Source organism: Mesoplodon bidens (genome assembly GCF_964165515.1).
Source record: "Mesoplodon bidens genome assembly, chromosome: 2".
NCBI lineage: Eukaryota > Metazoa > Chordata > Mammalia > Artiodactyla > Ziphiidae > Mesoplodon > Mesoplodon bidens.
Genome location: NC_138177.1, coordinates 130301777 through 130317128, shown reverse-complemented (window position 1 = coordinate 130317128; position 15352 = coordinate 130301777). Strand labels below are relative to the sequence as shown.

The 15352-nt window shown below is 39.2% G+C and overlaps 1 protein-coding gene across 1 annotated transcript in view; it reads left to right on the top strand.

Moving 5' to 3' along the window:
• The window catches only part of DNAJC6 (DnaJ heat shock protein family (Hsp40) member C6), a 153170-nt gene that overhangs the window by 132470 nt on the left and 5348 nt on the right, over positions 1–15352 (top strand). Inside the window, exons 13-16 of the mRNA XM_081225989.1 lie at positions 3303–3437; positions 7228–7296; positions 8299–8418; positions 14360–14623. Coding sequence (XP_081082115.1) covers positions 3303–3437; positions 7228–7296; positions 8299–8418; positions 14360–14623 — 588 coding nt within the window. The remainder of the gene's footprint in view (positions 1–3302; positions 3438–7227; positions 7297–8298; positions 8419–14359; positions 14624–15352) is intronic.

The window sequence follows — 15352 nt, the reverse complement described above, 5'->3', positions numbered from 1 at the left end:
ATCTTCATCTCAGTGGGGACCACAAGAGGAAATAGAAATATTGTCCATTTTGGTAGGACAGTCTAAGAATGAATATTTGAGCTTGTCACCCTTACTTTAATTTTTTTTTCCAGGGCTTCAGTCCCTGAGCTGCTTTAGTTATTTCTGCTCGGAGATGTAGATTGATGAATTGTTGTTAATAATAACAGGTACTATTTGTGGGCTACTTACTATTTGCCGAACATGGAGTTTGACACTAACCATAAATTCAATCTTTATAAAAACACAGTAAATAGGTGCTATTATCTCCATTTTATAGTTGAGGAAATAGAGGCTTAGGGTCAAATTAGTAGCATACTTTTATACAGCTAGTCCTAGGGTCCAAAACCAGGCCATTTGACTCCAGAGCTTTCCCTAAGTTTTCCTGTAATGCCTTTCTGGAATGGTAGTTTTCTGAATACACTTCGGCTGTGCAGAGAAGTACTTGCTTACTTCAAGATATATTTAAGGGACTGCTGCCAGCAGCACAGCTGGTGGAGCGGAGCAGTTGGTGCCAGATACAGAGTTTGAGCCCCATGAGGCTCAGTCAGCTTCACTCTGCTCTTTGCCACAGACTCAACCCTTTCTGTGACTGGTCATCCACAATTCTTTAACATTTGCAAGACAGTAGAGTTGGGTAAGCAGAGGTCCATTATAGCTTCTAAAGCACTAGCTGCCCTTGTTATCATCACCCATTAACCAAGACAACATCACATGAGGAAGAGTAAAAAAGAATGTCTCAACTCTCCAGGCAGGTGGTTACCTTTAGGAACTTTCTTTCCCAGGATCATCCTTCACTTCTCAGAAGGCTTTGGGCTGGTCTTGATTTATGGTGGTTCAACTGGAGGCATCCTTTACATGAGTGAGTTTCAGAATCATGGACTGTAGATGCTGAGGCTCAAGTTCCTACATTAGTTATTGATGGAGCCACAATGTGAAGCCAGGTGCCCTGAATCCCAGGCTATTTCCTCTATCCTTCAGCAGTTCTTACTCACCAAAGTGAACAAAAGCTCTGTGAGGAAAAGAAGTCCCCAGGATCCAAGATAGCATAGTACTCAATGGTCATGTTTTTAAGACCATGTACCTTATGTGATTTTCAGTGATTTAATTCACCATAGTCCCAGGCAGATAGTTATGTTCCAGAGTCAGATCTAGAGGGGACCTTTCAGACATTAGTTAAATCTGTGCCTCAGGTTATAGACAGTGAAATTGAGGCCAGCTGTATTAATTGACTTGTCAAAGGATACACATCTGATTAGTGTCAGTCCAGATCTGGAACTCAGGTATTCTGTCCTCCAAGAGGAAGTAGAAAGAACACTGAGTCCAGAGTTAAAGGCTTGGATTTGAATGTCAGGACTGACACTTACCTATTTGTGTAGGCTTATTAAAAAACCTTAATCTTCTTAGCTGTAAAATGGGGAAATACTTACCTATCAGCATTGTTGTAAAGACTAAATTTTAGCTCTTGTGTTGGGAAGTTCACTTTTAGTTATTAGAGAATGTTGCTAATTTAACATAAGTTGATATTAAAAGTATACCAAGTAATAGTGAAAAGATTTTAGAATCCTCTACTGGTTGACTTCAAACTTAGGTGTAGAAGAATTAACCCAATGTCCTCTTACAGTTACTCTATAAATCTCAGTATTCTCATTTTATAGAAGGGATAAAGTTTTGTAAGTATTAAATGAGGTAAGGGGGCTTCCCTGGTGGTGCAGCGGTTGAGAGTCCACCTGCCAGTGCAGGGGACACGGGTTTGTGCCCCGGTCTGGGAGGATCCCACATGCCGCGGCGCGGCTGGGTCCGTGAGCCATGGCTGCTGAGCCTGCGCATCCAGAGCCCGTGCTCCGCAACAGGAGGGGCCACAACAGTGAGAGGCCCGCGTACCGCAAAAAAAACCCCAATAACAACAAAATTGAGGTAAGGGATATACATCATGTAACAGAGTGCCTGACATATCATTGATTCATTGCTGCTACACAAGGCTCATCTGCTGCCCAGCAGATATTAGGAGAGCATTATGCCAATGAAGTCATAGCTGAACACATATTAAATCATATATCCTACCTGGGTTTTGAGAGTGGAATTTATTCGTTAACTTGTTTGATTCTAGTTGTCTATTCTTAGAATAGGTCAGTCTCACTCCAGGAAACCGAGAGCCCATTAGCTTGATACCTACAAATTAGGAAGTGACATCTTACTACAGGGAGCTAAACGGAATTTTGTCCCTTGACCAATAATGAGAAATTAAAGCCCAATTATATACATGCCACTCTGCATGGTTTTCATCACATTCACTTCACACCTGTAAGGAATGTGAGATTCCTTTGGGAAATTCCTGGAATTTGGAGTCAGAAAACTTGAACATGAGTCCAGCCTTATCATTTGCTTGACATTGGACAAGAAACTTGGCTCTCTGAACCTCAGTTTTGTTGTCTGTGGAATGAAGATAATATCGCTTCTATCTGACAGGGAGGTATTAAGGATCAGCTGAGGTATTCTTTATGAAAGACAACGGTAAACCCTGAAGAAATGATACAGTATTAATATTATTACATTTTTGCTAGAAACCTCAGCTGCCACTTTGTTCTAGCATCCTTGGTTCATTCACAAACTTTTTCTCATTTCACTACATCTGCATCTAGTTTCTGGCAAGTTGTTGACAGGCAATGTTTCAGAAATATTTTAGCTTCACAGGACAAGGTATGATAAGAGTTCAGTTTTTGTCATGCTCAGTTTCTTCCCTTTTTAACTTTCAGTGAGCCAAAGACCACTAAGAACACAAGCAAAACTAAACAAAGCCTGGTCAATGAGGTTTTCTATTGTTCACCTTAATAGCAGGGCCCCCCGCCTGGTTTTGGTCCACGAATTCACTGAATGTGAGCACAGTTCATTCATTGGGTATCTCCTATGGTCCAGGCATTGTTTCACCACTCATCTATTAGTCTGTAAGCTTGGCTGACTTATTTTATGTTATTAAGATGCCCGAAGGCCCAAGGGGCCCTTGCTTGTAGTGTTTATGATTCATCCAACAGGTAAATCCAGAGTTCTCCTTTGTCCACAAAGAAGGGATTATTCATGTGTGGTCAGAAATCCTTGGGATCCTTTGTTAACCCTGGAGGAAGCTATAAGGATAGGATGGGTCTGTAGAACAGCCTGTGAGGCAGGCATCATCCTGATTTTTCAAGTATTTGGCTTACAGCCTTTTAAGAGTGACAGCTCTTCAGTAGTTGTTGAATGGATGAACTCATAGGACAAAGAAATACCTTTCTCCTGTTGTTTTCTAGGTGCCACCTTTGACCCATTTGGAGCACCTTCTAAACCATCAGGTCAAGATTTGCTGGGTTCTTTTCTGAACACAGCCAGTGCTTCCAGTGACCCCTTTCTTCAGCCTACGAGAAGTCCTTCACCTACAGTGCACGGTAAGGAAGTATTTCATATTGTGTTCAGTGGAGCATGGTTTTCCACAGATAGCAGGAGGTGCTCAGATATAAAAGCACCCTGTAGGTGCATTTTTTTTTTGGTTTTTGTTTTTTTGGAAAGCTACATAATGCATCTCTCTTTTGAAAATTAACAATTCACATTAACATATTAAAAGCTCTGAGATATTATACAATAAAGAAGTCTACTTAACTTTGTTTTACTCAGCTTTCCTAAAATTTAATTTGGAATTTTTTTTTTTACATTAGAGCTACATGCACATAATTATAGGGCACCATTAATTGTAGCACATATCTTTATTTTATGTACTATTAAAACACTGCCACTTTTAGTTGATTGGAAGATGCATACTAGTTGAAGTCTTTGAAATGTGAAAAAATGAGTCCTAGGTTAATAAAATGTGATATGATGAGCATTTCACAAAATTAATATTCCACAGAACAGTTTAGAATACAATATCCTGGTATATTAGACTAGTTCTAATATGAAGCCACTAACCACACGTGGCTGTTGAGCACTTGAGATGTGGCCAGTCTGATTTGAAATGCACTCTAAGTGTAAAGTGCATACCAGGTTTCAAAACTCAGTACAAAAAAAAGTAGAATATCTTATTAATATTTTTATATTGGTCACTTGATATAATTTTTTAAATATATTGGTTTAAATAAAATATTTTGTTAAAATTAATTTTACTAAAAGTGTCTTTTTGCCTTTCTTAATGTCACTACTAGAAAAGTTTTAAATTACACATGGCCCACATTATATTTCTGTGTTAGAGACTTAGGTTGTGTAGAAAGAATCGTAATCACATCCATTTGTAAGAGCGAAAAGGTATCACTTAGGTAACACTGATTAAAACCAAAGCTCTTCAGTGAAGGACAGATGACTTTGAGTTGGAAAACTGAAGCTCATTCCTGATGTTGAAGGATATTGATCATCATTGGCCTCAACCTAGAGGACGATGTATTTGTTGTTGAAGGCACCCTGAGTCCCCTTGGAGAATGCAGTCCAGTCATCAGCTTGACTTCATGGAAGCCATGCAAATGCAAAAGGAAGATGAGTTGTGCAACACTAGTCAAACTGTAACGACCGAAAAACAGAAAGCAGTCCAAGAACAACCTTAATAGGTGATTTCCTGTTGGTCTTAAATCTCAAACTATTTGAAGTGGGTCCACAGGACAACATACAAGAAATTCACCTCTGACCTTTGAGTAGTGCCCACTTAAAAGAATCTCCTGATTGGAAGTTGGCTACCCTGAGAGGAAAGACGCAGGCAGACAGGTTAAAGCTGTTGTTTTTGTTCACTTATTTAAAGTGTAGGTTACATCATTGCTCAAAATCTCAGTGCCTCAATCAGCATGGAAGCCAAAGTCCTTGAAATGGCCTATGTAGGCGCTTTGTGCTCTAGCACCCAGGGCTGTGACCTCCTTTCCCATTCTCTCCCTCTTGCTCACTCCATTCCAGCCACACTGGCCTCTCTGTTGTTGCACTGGGTGTCCCCTCTTCCCAAGACATAGGCATAGCTAATTCCTTCACCTCTTTGGTCTTTACTCAGCTGTCAGCTTCTCAATGGGGTTTACTCTGGCTGCCCCATTTCACATTAAAACCCATCCTCCTGCTCCTCTGCATTTTCCTTTCCATTGTACTTGCCAACTTTAATATACTCAATAATGTACTTATGTGTTGTTTATTTCTGTTGTCTTTCTCTCCCCACTAGAACATGAGCTCACAAAGGCAGGGATTTTTGTTTGTTTTGTTTATGAATGTTTCTGTAGTGCCTAGAAGAGTTATTGGCACACGGTAGGTTTTATCTATCTGTCTTTCCATATAATATATAAATATAAAATGAATTGTAACTTTTTCCTATCTAGGTCTCTGTGATGCATAATGATAATGTTAATAAGGTTATATATTTTCCTGACTTTAATACTTTGAATTTACTGTTTTCATATGAGTACTACCTTTTATGTCCCATGGGTATGGATGTTCATACTTTGGCATGGCAGTAGTGGACTCAGTTCTCTCTTGTGAGCATGTTAGAAGATGTTTATAACTCAGTTTCAGACAGTTAGCACTCCTTCGTTTTGTGGCTACACTTCTTATTTTGATCTGTGCCATGCTAGTGAGTGAAAGAATTTTCCACTATCCTTGATGAGAAGGGAATCACTCCACTGTTAGTGGGTCAGTTGCATCCTCTTCATATACAGGTGAGACTCAGGTGTCATATTGGGAGGTCAGATTGCCCACCTTGGATTTCTACAAGGCACCATCAATCTCTTCTGAAAATCAAGAAATATTGCCTTTGAGTTTTACAAATATTTATTGAATATCTACTCTGAAGAGAATAATCATTTGGGGCACAATTTGAGAAGAAAAACTAAACAAGTAACCATAATAAAAGGCAAAATAGAAGTTTAAAATATTGGGTAATTACTGTTTCATTTGTTTATTCCTTTCTCTCCAACAGATTTTAAGTTTCTTAAGGAGAGGTACTGTGTCCTTAAGCTCTCTGTTCTCTAGTGTGGTGCCTTATGTGTGGTAGGTGGTAAGGATTTGAGGGTTTGATTAGTAAAAAGGTTGAAGTACTAATTCCTAGTTCTGTATCCTAGTTAGATGTAAGACTAAGGTCAGAGTTTACCGGAAATCAAAGAGCAAATGTTAGTAAAATTGTCTAATTTCCACCTCAGTTTTCATGGATTACTATGGAAAAAGGGAAGGGAGAACTAAAAGGGAAGAACTGTTATTTTTGATAATGGCATGTTCTATTTAACTCAATGATGGGAAGGTACACAATGTCTTGATTCGTACTAAGCAAACAAAACAGGTAAATGTAAGCCTTGGTAAAGCTAATCTTGGTCCTTTGATGATCCTTTTGGTGGTGGTGGTGGAGTGTGTGTTGTATCTTAAATCCTACTTGCAAAAGTTATTTTAGTATTTGTGTTGTACTCACTGATTTAATGAACAGAACCTAGAAGAGTCTTAGAAAGAAATTCTGTCTTATGGCATCCTATTTCTTATTTGAATTTTATAGATGTAGAAAAAAACTTACTCTACCAGTGTGTACTCCTGTAATATATCCGATTCTCTTTAGCTGAACATTTCTTTTAAATTCTACATTTGGAACTTTGAGAGGAGTCAGAATGATCTGTTTTGAAGCTGCAATGAGTTTCTTTTGAGTGACGATATATACATACCTGACACCAGCATGGTGGATGGTATCTAGTCAGTCCCCAGTACATGTTCTGATTGACTCATCATTCTCCATTCATGTCACAGCAGAGGAGAAAACAAAATTTCAGTTCTAAGTTGCCCGTGCCTCTCGTACACTGGTTAATGCCAATTCAAGGCAAATTGAGTTTAAGTTTCATTTCACTATTTTTAATTGCCAGCTGACTTTGTGTTAAGTATAGAGACGGGACACACAAAGATGAATAAGATAATTTTCTGCCTTCAAGAAACTCACAGTTTATTGGAGACAGACATATGCACGGTTTTAATTCAAAGTGTAGTTATGAGGTAAAATAAAAGTGAGCCAAAGAAGGAACAGAGACAGTTTATGGCTTCTACCAGTGCTCATGTAAGTAACCATAGATGAAGGCACAAAATAACAATGTTGCAGAATGTGGGGAGAGCTCAGAGGGGGAGTTGAATCACGTGGGACCTGGACAGGTCATGAGGCCTCATGAGAGGGAGAGCATTTTTCTGTGTGAATTCAGAAAAGTGGATTCTGAGCTATGTTGTCCTGATTCTTTTTCTTCTCCTCATTTGCAGCTTCTAGTACACCTGCTGTGAACATTCAGCCAGATGTTTCAGGAGGTTGGGACTGGCATACTAAACCAGGTAATGGTCAGCAGATTAAGTTTGTGCACATTTTACCGGTTGCTGAAGCATAATCCTTTACCCAAGATGAAGTGAGTACTTACAGAGTGTTAAGGCCACCTATGAAAGTTCCTAAAGGCTCACAGTCTGGCAGAGCTTTTCACATTGCCCTTGATGGCATGGTTGTGCTGCATGTTATATGGTATTTAACTTGTCTAAGTCTCATTTGCTAAATGCCTTGACAATAAATTGAGTTAGACAAATCTTGGTTTATATCTAACTCAACCGTTTAGAAGCTCTTGGATTTTTTACAAGTCTTAACTTCAGTTTTCTTATCTGTAAAATGGGGTTCCTAATTCTTGTTCCACACAGTTAAGTGAAATAACTTATGTGAGATTTTCTGACATAGAGTAGGTGTTGCATAATCTGAATGTTTTTCTTTCTTCACAAAGGACTTGTTTTCGGGCTGGATTTGTCTGTAATAAATAAATTCTCTTTCTGATGGCTAGTATTGTATTTCTTGAGAGCCATCTTGTGTGATTGTGTTCCTGATGCTGTGCAAGTTACATATACACACACACACACACACACACACACACACTATATGTTTATCACAGAACCTTATAAAGCAGTTGCTGTTTCTTTATCTAACCAATGAGAAAATATTGAAGTTAAGCAACATGCCAAAGGTCACTCAGCTAGGAAGTGGTAGAACCAGAATTCAGGCCTGACTCCAAATCCCATAGGAAAGAATGAAGTCAGCTGACATGTGAGATAAACGCTAGACATAATAGTTTGCAGGGATGGCCAGGGAATGACGTATGCTTTCTCTCTTCCCTGTTTCTGCTCCAGGCCGCTACTCACTTAAGTCAGGGAAATAAGTCTAACGACTCCTAACACATTTGCAAACCCTGTCCTAATTTGCCTTTAGAGGCAAGGTGAGCAGTAGCTCTGGATTTCTGAATTTCAGAATTCAGCCTTGGACAACTGACTCATTTTCAATGACCTTATTATTTTTTTCAGGAGGTTTTGGAATGGGAAGCAAGTCAGCTGCCACCAGCCCAACAGGCTCGTTGCATGGTACTCCCACCCATCAAAACAAACCCCAGACTCTGGATCCTTTTGCCGACCTTGGGACATTAGGTATAAATGTAGCAGGTTAAGACATAAATAACATTTACTTATGGCTACCAAGCCTTAAATCTAAATCTTTGGTGTTAAAATAAGGTGGTATTGTTACCTAAGATCTAAAATCATGTGTATTTTTAAGCTATACTCTAAAACCCGAGGTTGACTTTTAAGAAAAGGAAACAGGCTTCAGATATTGGGTTGGAACTAACCCCTATTAATCCGTTTCTCTAATGACTAATTTTGAAGTAGTAGCATAAATAAAGTTAGAACTTCCAGGAGCATCTGACAATAGAGTTTGGCTGCAGCAAAAGTAGTGAATGTGTAGAAAACTACTGAGACATGAGGCAGGTCAGATAGATTTGTGCCATGTAGGGCCAGCTGTGCATAGGCCTTACTGTGAAGTTGCTAGTGAGATCCTCATACTGTACCCCTCTTCTCTCCATTGGCGACAGTGCTCTCGGGTCAGTTTCTAAAATTCCATACAGAAAATAGACTCTCTTTATAGTATATCCAAACTGTTTTTCATCATATGTTAATTATTGTTATAAAATAAGTGTTTCATGAGGAAGTAATTTTGGAAACACTGGGTTCGGTGGATTTGGGTTACTGCAAAAACTTCTGAGAATCAGTGCTCATGGTGATGCTTCCCAATAGGGGAATACAGTGTGCAGGGTTCTCAAACTATTTCACCAAGGAACCTTTCTTCAAGGAGTAGTTCACTGGACTAGTGTGTTCTGAAACCTTTTCTTCCTCCTTTTCCTTCCTTCTCTGGGCAGTACAGAGTTGTTAAATAAAGGTGAGGCAGCCCTCACACTACGGATTAAATGAGACACGTTGATAGTTTAGTTTCTCTGAAAGCCCTCCTGAGGCATTTAGAGCCAAATTGTCTGCAGAGAATGAGAACGTGACTACCTTTTTATTTTTTGCCAGTAGTTATGTCAGAATCTTGACCTTTTCTTTTATACCCTTTAGACCTTTTTTCCTTTTAAGAACTCTCAAAATTATTTCTCTTTTTTATATCTTAAAATAAACTTCACATTTTAGAATAATAACATCATATATAACAGGCAAAGTTCTACTTCAAATAAAATCTTATTCACTGTTCATTTTTTACCCATTTATTCATCCCACAACTATTTACTAAGTGCCTTCTACGTGCTAACACTCTTTTAGTAAAAACCAACCAACCAAACTAACAAAACCAAAACAAAATTCCTGCCTTCGTAAGGCTTATATTCTAGAAGGGGAAATAAATACTAAATGAATAAATATATAATATAATGTCAAGTAATAAAAACAATTATTGTTTATTTGAAGGTTTTACTATGTACCAGGCTCTATTTTAAGTGCTTTACATGTATCATTTCATTTAATCTTCCCAATAATCTTTTGAAGTAGGAACTGTTATAGTCCTCATTTTCAGATGAAGAAACATGGACACAAAAGTTTAAGTAACTTGCCCAAATCACAAGGTTTCTACACCATGAAGTCTAGGTCTGGAGTTTGCACTATAACCCCCGTGCAGAGTGCTGTGAAAAAAATAAGGTAGAAAGTGATGGCAAGTTGGGGATGGGCTGGGGTGTTATTTTAGATATCAAGTGGTTAGGGAAGGCCTCTCTGAAGAGGTGACCTTTATAGGAAGCTCTTTTAAAAACTCCAGCATCGTGTCTTGCATCTAGTTGTCATGTCCTTTTAGACACCTTTAACCTGGAATCATTCCTCAGCCTTTCGTGACATCAGTACTTGAAGGGTACAGGCCAGTTGAGAACGTCTCGATTTGTTAACTTTGATCACTTGGTTAAGGTGATGTCTGCCAGGTTTCTTCACCATGAAGTTACCATTTTTCCCTATAGTAATTAATGAGTAATCTGGGGAGATAATTTGAGATTGTTCTATTTGAGAATATCCTGTTCTCCATCTGACTTTTACCCAGTAGTTTCAGCATTCATTAGTGATTCTTGCCTAAAGCAGGCATTACCATGATATCTGCAGAATTGTGATTGTCTGATTCTGTCCTTCTTTCTATATATATTAGTTAGCATTTCACTCTAAGGCAGAATCTCCTCTCTCTCCATCCCCTCCCCCCTTCCTTTCTGATTCCCTCCCTCTCTCACATCATAACAGGCTAGTGGATTCGTTTTGGACTCAGTTGGTTATCATCTATTATTGTCATTATTTAATGTTCACATTGTCCCACATTTAGTTTGTGAAAGCTCCTTTGTTCTGGCTTCTATATCTTTTTCACTTGATTCCATCATCTTTGAGAACTTTCTTTTTTTATGGCAGAACAAGATGTTCTAGACTTGTCTTGAACTTTTTACACCCCAGTCCTGGAATCAGGCATTTCCAAGAATCCTCATTCCTTTTTGTGGGGAGTGGTATTTAGAAACCAGAATCTGTGTTCTAAGTATGTTTTTTGGTACGGGGGTGGGTGTCATTGCTCTGCCTTTCAGGAGATGGAGATAGGTGATGAGTGGATATAAATGCATATATCAGTATATAATTCCATCCACTGCCACAGGGTTCTTCCTTACCTTCCCCTATTCCATATGTGTATCTTCCGTTTCCTTGGATCTCAACATTAATAGACAACAAAAATAGTTTCAGAATAGCTGCATCCATATCACTGCAACAGTATACCTACTAGGAGGAGTTCAAGAGTTCTTTATTGTTTTTAAAGTTTTTAAAATGCAGTAATTCTTAAAAACTGCTGGGGAAACTAGTTTCCTAAATTTCCCCATTTTTCAACTCACATAACTTAGGAAAGGTAAATGACTTTCCTGAAGCTACACAGTGAACAGGTATATGAGCAAGTGCTACACATTAGAATTTTTGACTCCTAGGTAATTGCTTTAGAGTAAAAATTAAACTTCCAAATTATATAGCTGCAATTTTTAAAAAAAGGTAGTATCCTTCTCCTTTAGGTATTTTCACATTGAACAGTTCTGATGCAAACACTGTACTTCTTCCCATAGATATTCTGATTTAATTGGTTTGGCTGTGGCTTGGTCATAAACAGTTTTTAAAGCTCCCCAAGTGAGTCTAATGCACAGCCAAGTCTGACGACTACTGCTTTTGCTTTTAATGAGGATTGCAGTGGCCTCTGGGTTTAGCTACTGCTTTGTATTTCTGTCAGTTCTCCGCTTCAGTGGCATTGAAAATTAGAATTGCTAAACATGGGTAGAAAATATTCTGGAAGGGTAGACATCAGAAAGTCCTACAATGTTGATGAACAGCTTGAGATCAGAGTCAGCATGTGCCTTTTCACCACTGTATCTGCAGCCTGGCATGGAGAAGATGCTCGATAGTGTTTTATAAATGAACAAATAAATGACAGTGTGGTGGGAATATGGAAGTATTTTTTAAGTTCTTCAGGTCTTTCTATGTTATTGAATTTTTAAATAATAAACATATATATATTCAGAAAGAAGATAGTAAGCATCCTTAAAATATAAAATGAACTCCCAGTGCAGAATGCAAACGCAGCCTAAGGTATATGTTGATGCACTGTTGGCAGAAGGGCCCAGGGGCTCACAAAGAGGGGCTTCATGTTCTGAGTTAGACACTGACAGCAATGCCAACCTGCAGAATATAACCCAGTCGTTACTTTTTCCTATTACCAAGTATTTATTGAGCCCTTATGGTGTCCTGGTGCATGCTGGGCATATGAAATTGCATTATTTTAAAATAACGTCTCTTATTCGCTTAACTCAGAGATTGTGAAGAACTTTCACATAGCCATTCCATTGTGCCTTCATGATATACCTGTGACGTAGACATAGTTTTGATTTCACAGGTGACAAAATTGAGGTCAAGGGGATAAGTTTTTCACTGAATTGCAGAAGAGCAAGGATTCTCTGTAGATGTTTTTCAGCTATATTCCCAGTGCACAGTATCTGGTACTTAGTAATGCTCAACAGATACTGATGAATAACTCTATGAATGAATGAATGAATAAGTGCATGCAAGAATGAATGCACAAGTGAGCAACAGAGCAGAGACTCAAAGTCAGATTGACTCTGGGTCCGATGGTCATAACACAACATTCCTAGTGGGAAAGGAAAGAGGAGCCCAGATCAGAGCAGAGGAACAGTATCTATATAAAGAAGACACAGTAAGTAAGGGATGAGGTGTAGTGAAAGACTCAGAGATTTAGGGAGGGATTAGGGATTATGGCTGCAGGAAATGAACATAACATGTGGAGATAGGAAGCCCATAGTCAAGTCCCAGCTCCATTAACTAGCTGTGTGATCATGAGCATATCAGTATACCTCCCTGAGCCTTGCTTTCCTCATCTTTAAAGTAGGAAACAGTATGGACATTTCTCAAAAAACTGAAAATGGAACTACCATATGACCCAGCAATTGCACTCCTGGGTATATATCTGAAAAAAACAAAAACACTAATTTGAAAAGATACATGCACCCCAGTGTTCATAGCAGCATTGTTTACAATTGCCGAGATATGGAAGCAACCAAGTGTCCATCAACAGATGAATGGATAAAGAAGATGTGGCATATATATATCATGGAATACTACTCAGCCATAAAAAAGAACAAAATTTTGCCATTTGTAGCAACATGGATGGACTCGGAGGGCATTATGCTAAGCGAAATAAGTCAGACAGAGAAAGACAAATACTGTATGATATCACTTATATGTGGAACCTAAAAAATACAACGAACTAGTGAATATGACAGAAAAGAAGCAGATTCACAGATATAGAGAATAAACTAGGCATTGCCAGTGCTGGGGAGTGGGGGAAGGGCAATATAGGGGTGGGGAAGTGGGAGGTACAAACTACTGGGTGTAAGACAGGCTCAAGGATGTATTGTACAACACAGGGAATAGAGCCAATATTTTGTAATAACTAAATGGAAAGTAACCTTTAAAAATTGTATAAAAATTTAAAAAAAGTTTTTAAATGGTTATTTTGACAAAGAAAGAAAAATAAATAAAGTGGGACTAGTAATACTACCTACTTCTGAAGGGTGTTGTGTAGATTGAAGGCAGTAATATTTAGAAACATGTTTTATAATTTCTGAAGAGCTATATAAATGTTACTTTATTATCACTGTTGTTTTGGAATTGGTGCCTGAAAGGGTCCCTGTAGATCACCATGTTTCAGCTTCTCATTTTACCTCTTTAAACATGAGCTACAACTGGTCTTCGTATTTGAGAAAAAGCCCAGCATATATGCAGTGAGTACTTAAAAGTTAGGAGTTACAGAATCAGGATTCTACTTAAATTCCCAGCACAAAGTAATATTTCTTAAAGCTTGAATAAGATTCTTTGCCCTATTCAAGGCTGTCAGAGTGTTAGCTGTGTTTACTCTCCTGCACTGAAATGCAAGTAGTGTGAAATTGAAACCTATTTATGAAATTTCAAAACCTCTTGGTTTACTCATGGGCGCTAACCATGCTTGTATTTATAACAGACCATGAATAATCCTGCTTATTGAAGTTTAAGTAGCACCTTCATGAGTGAATGTATTTTGTTTTATTCCCTGTTCTGGTCGTTTGATAGTTTTTACTCCAGTGAAGAAGTAGAATCTGCTGAGAGGGTGGGAAGGAGGGCCGGTTGGCATAGTGGAAGAGCCAGGGCTCTTCTGGCTTGGAGTTAAAGACTTGGACTGAAGTCCCAGTTCTGCCACTTTCTGGCTGTGTGACTTTGAGAAAGTCACTTAACTACTCTGAGCTATAGTTTGCTCGTCCAAAGAAAAAATGGGGCTATTAATACATACCTAAAAATGTTATTGTGGGAATTAAAGGAAATATATGACTGCAATTTATTTAACTATTAGGAAGGCTAATTGTGCCACCAGTCAAGGGAAGTTCCACTGAAGTCACTGTAAACAGTAACTTGAGACACAGGAGTTAGAGGCTACTCAAAATAGCATTACCTTCTTTCTCGCTCTCTCCTTTTTTTGTTGGTTTTTTAATTTGTTCTGTAGGTGGTTCTTCATTTGCCAGCAAGCCCTCCACACCAACTGGATTGGGTGGAGGATTTCCACCTCTCAGCTCGCCACAGAAAGCATCTCCCCAGCCTATGGGTGGAGGGTGGCAGCAGGGGAGTGGCTACAGCTGGCAGCAGACACAGTCTAAGCCACAGTCCAGCATGCCCCACTCCTCTCCCCAGAACCGACCCAACTACAACGTGAGCTTCTCCTCCGTGCCTGGGGGCCAGAACGAACGTGGGAAAGGAGCAGCTAACTTGGGTAAGGATGACGGTATGGAGCCCGGCTGTAGGGTACTCAAATGTATGTATGTCTGAAGAAGGAGATAGAAAGCAATTCCGGTAGTTTCTGATGCAATCTTTGAATTGTAGAGACAGAGCACGATCCCTACACCAGGGTGGTGCCTGGAGCTCCAGGTTTTACCAGGCTCCTGACACAGATCGCTTTGTGAGTGCTGGCTCACCTGTCTGTCTCTCTCCACACTGAGACCAATGCCTCATTGTCACTAGCACCTAGCAGAGTGCCTGGCATGTAGTAGGCACTGAATGGGTATTGAATGGATGTGTGTGGAGGCGTGGTTGCATCTTGAAGCTGTCATTCCTTTGGAAGAGAGGGTAGAAGAGGAAGGTTGGGAACCTTTCAAGCGCTGTGTTCACACTTGCTCTTGGACCCCATTTAGAGGAGTGGACGTATCTTGGACGTTTGGTATGATTATCCTCTGGTTGGGGGATGTTCCTGAGATCACTGGGTTTCCCGTGATGGTTTTTTCCTCTCTTCTGAGAAGAAAGTTACAAGAACACAAAATGGTCCAACAGCTAAGGCTGGAGGATACTCTGGATGGGATTCTTCCTTTTTCAAATGGGATTCTTGATAGCGAGTGAAAAATAATATATTTTGGATAGCAGGGACGGTTAAACTTGAGTTTGCTAAAAGGCCTGTTATGATATATTTTACATTTCAGTTGATTTGATTATACCTAAGAATGAAACG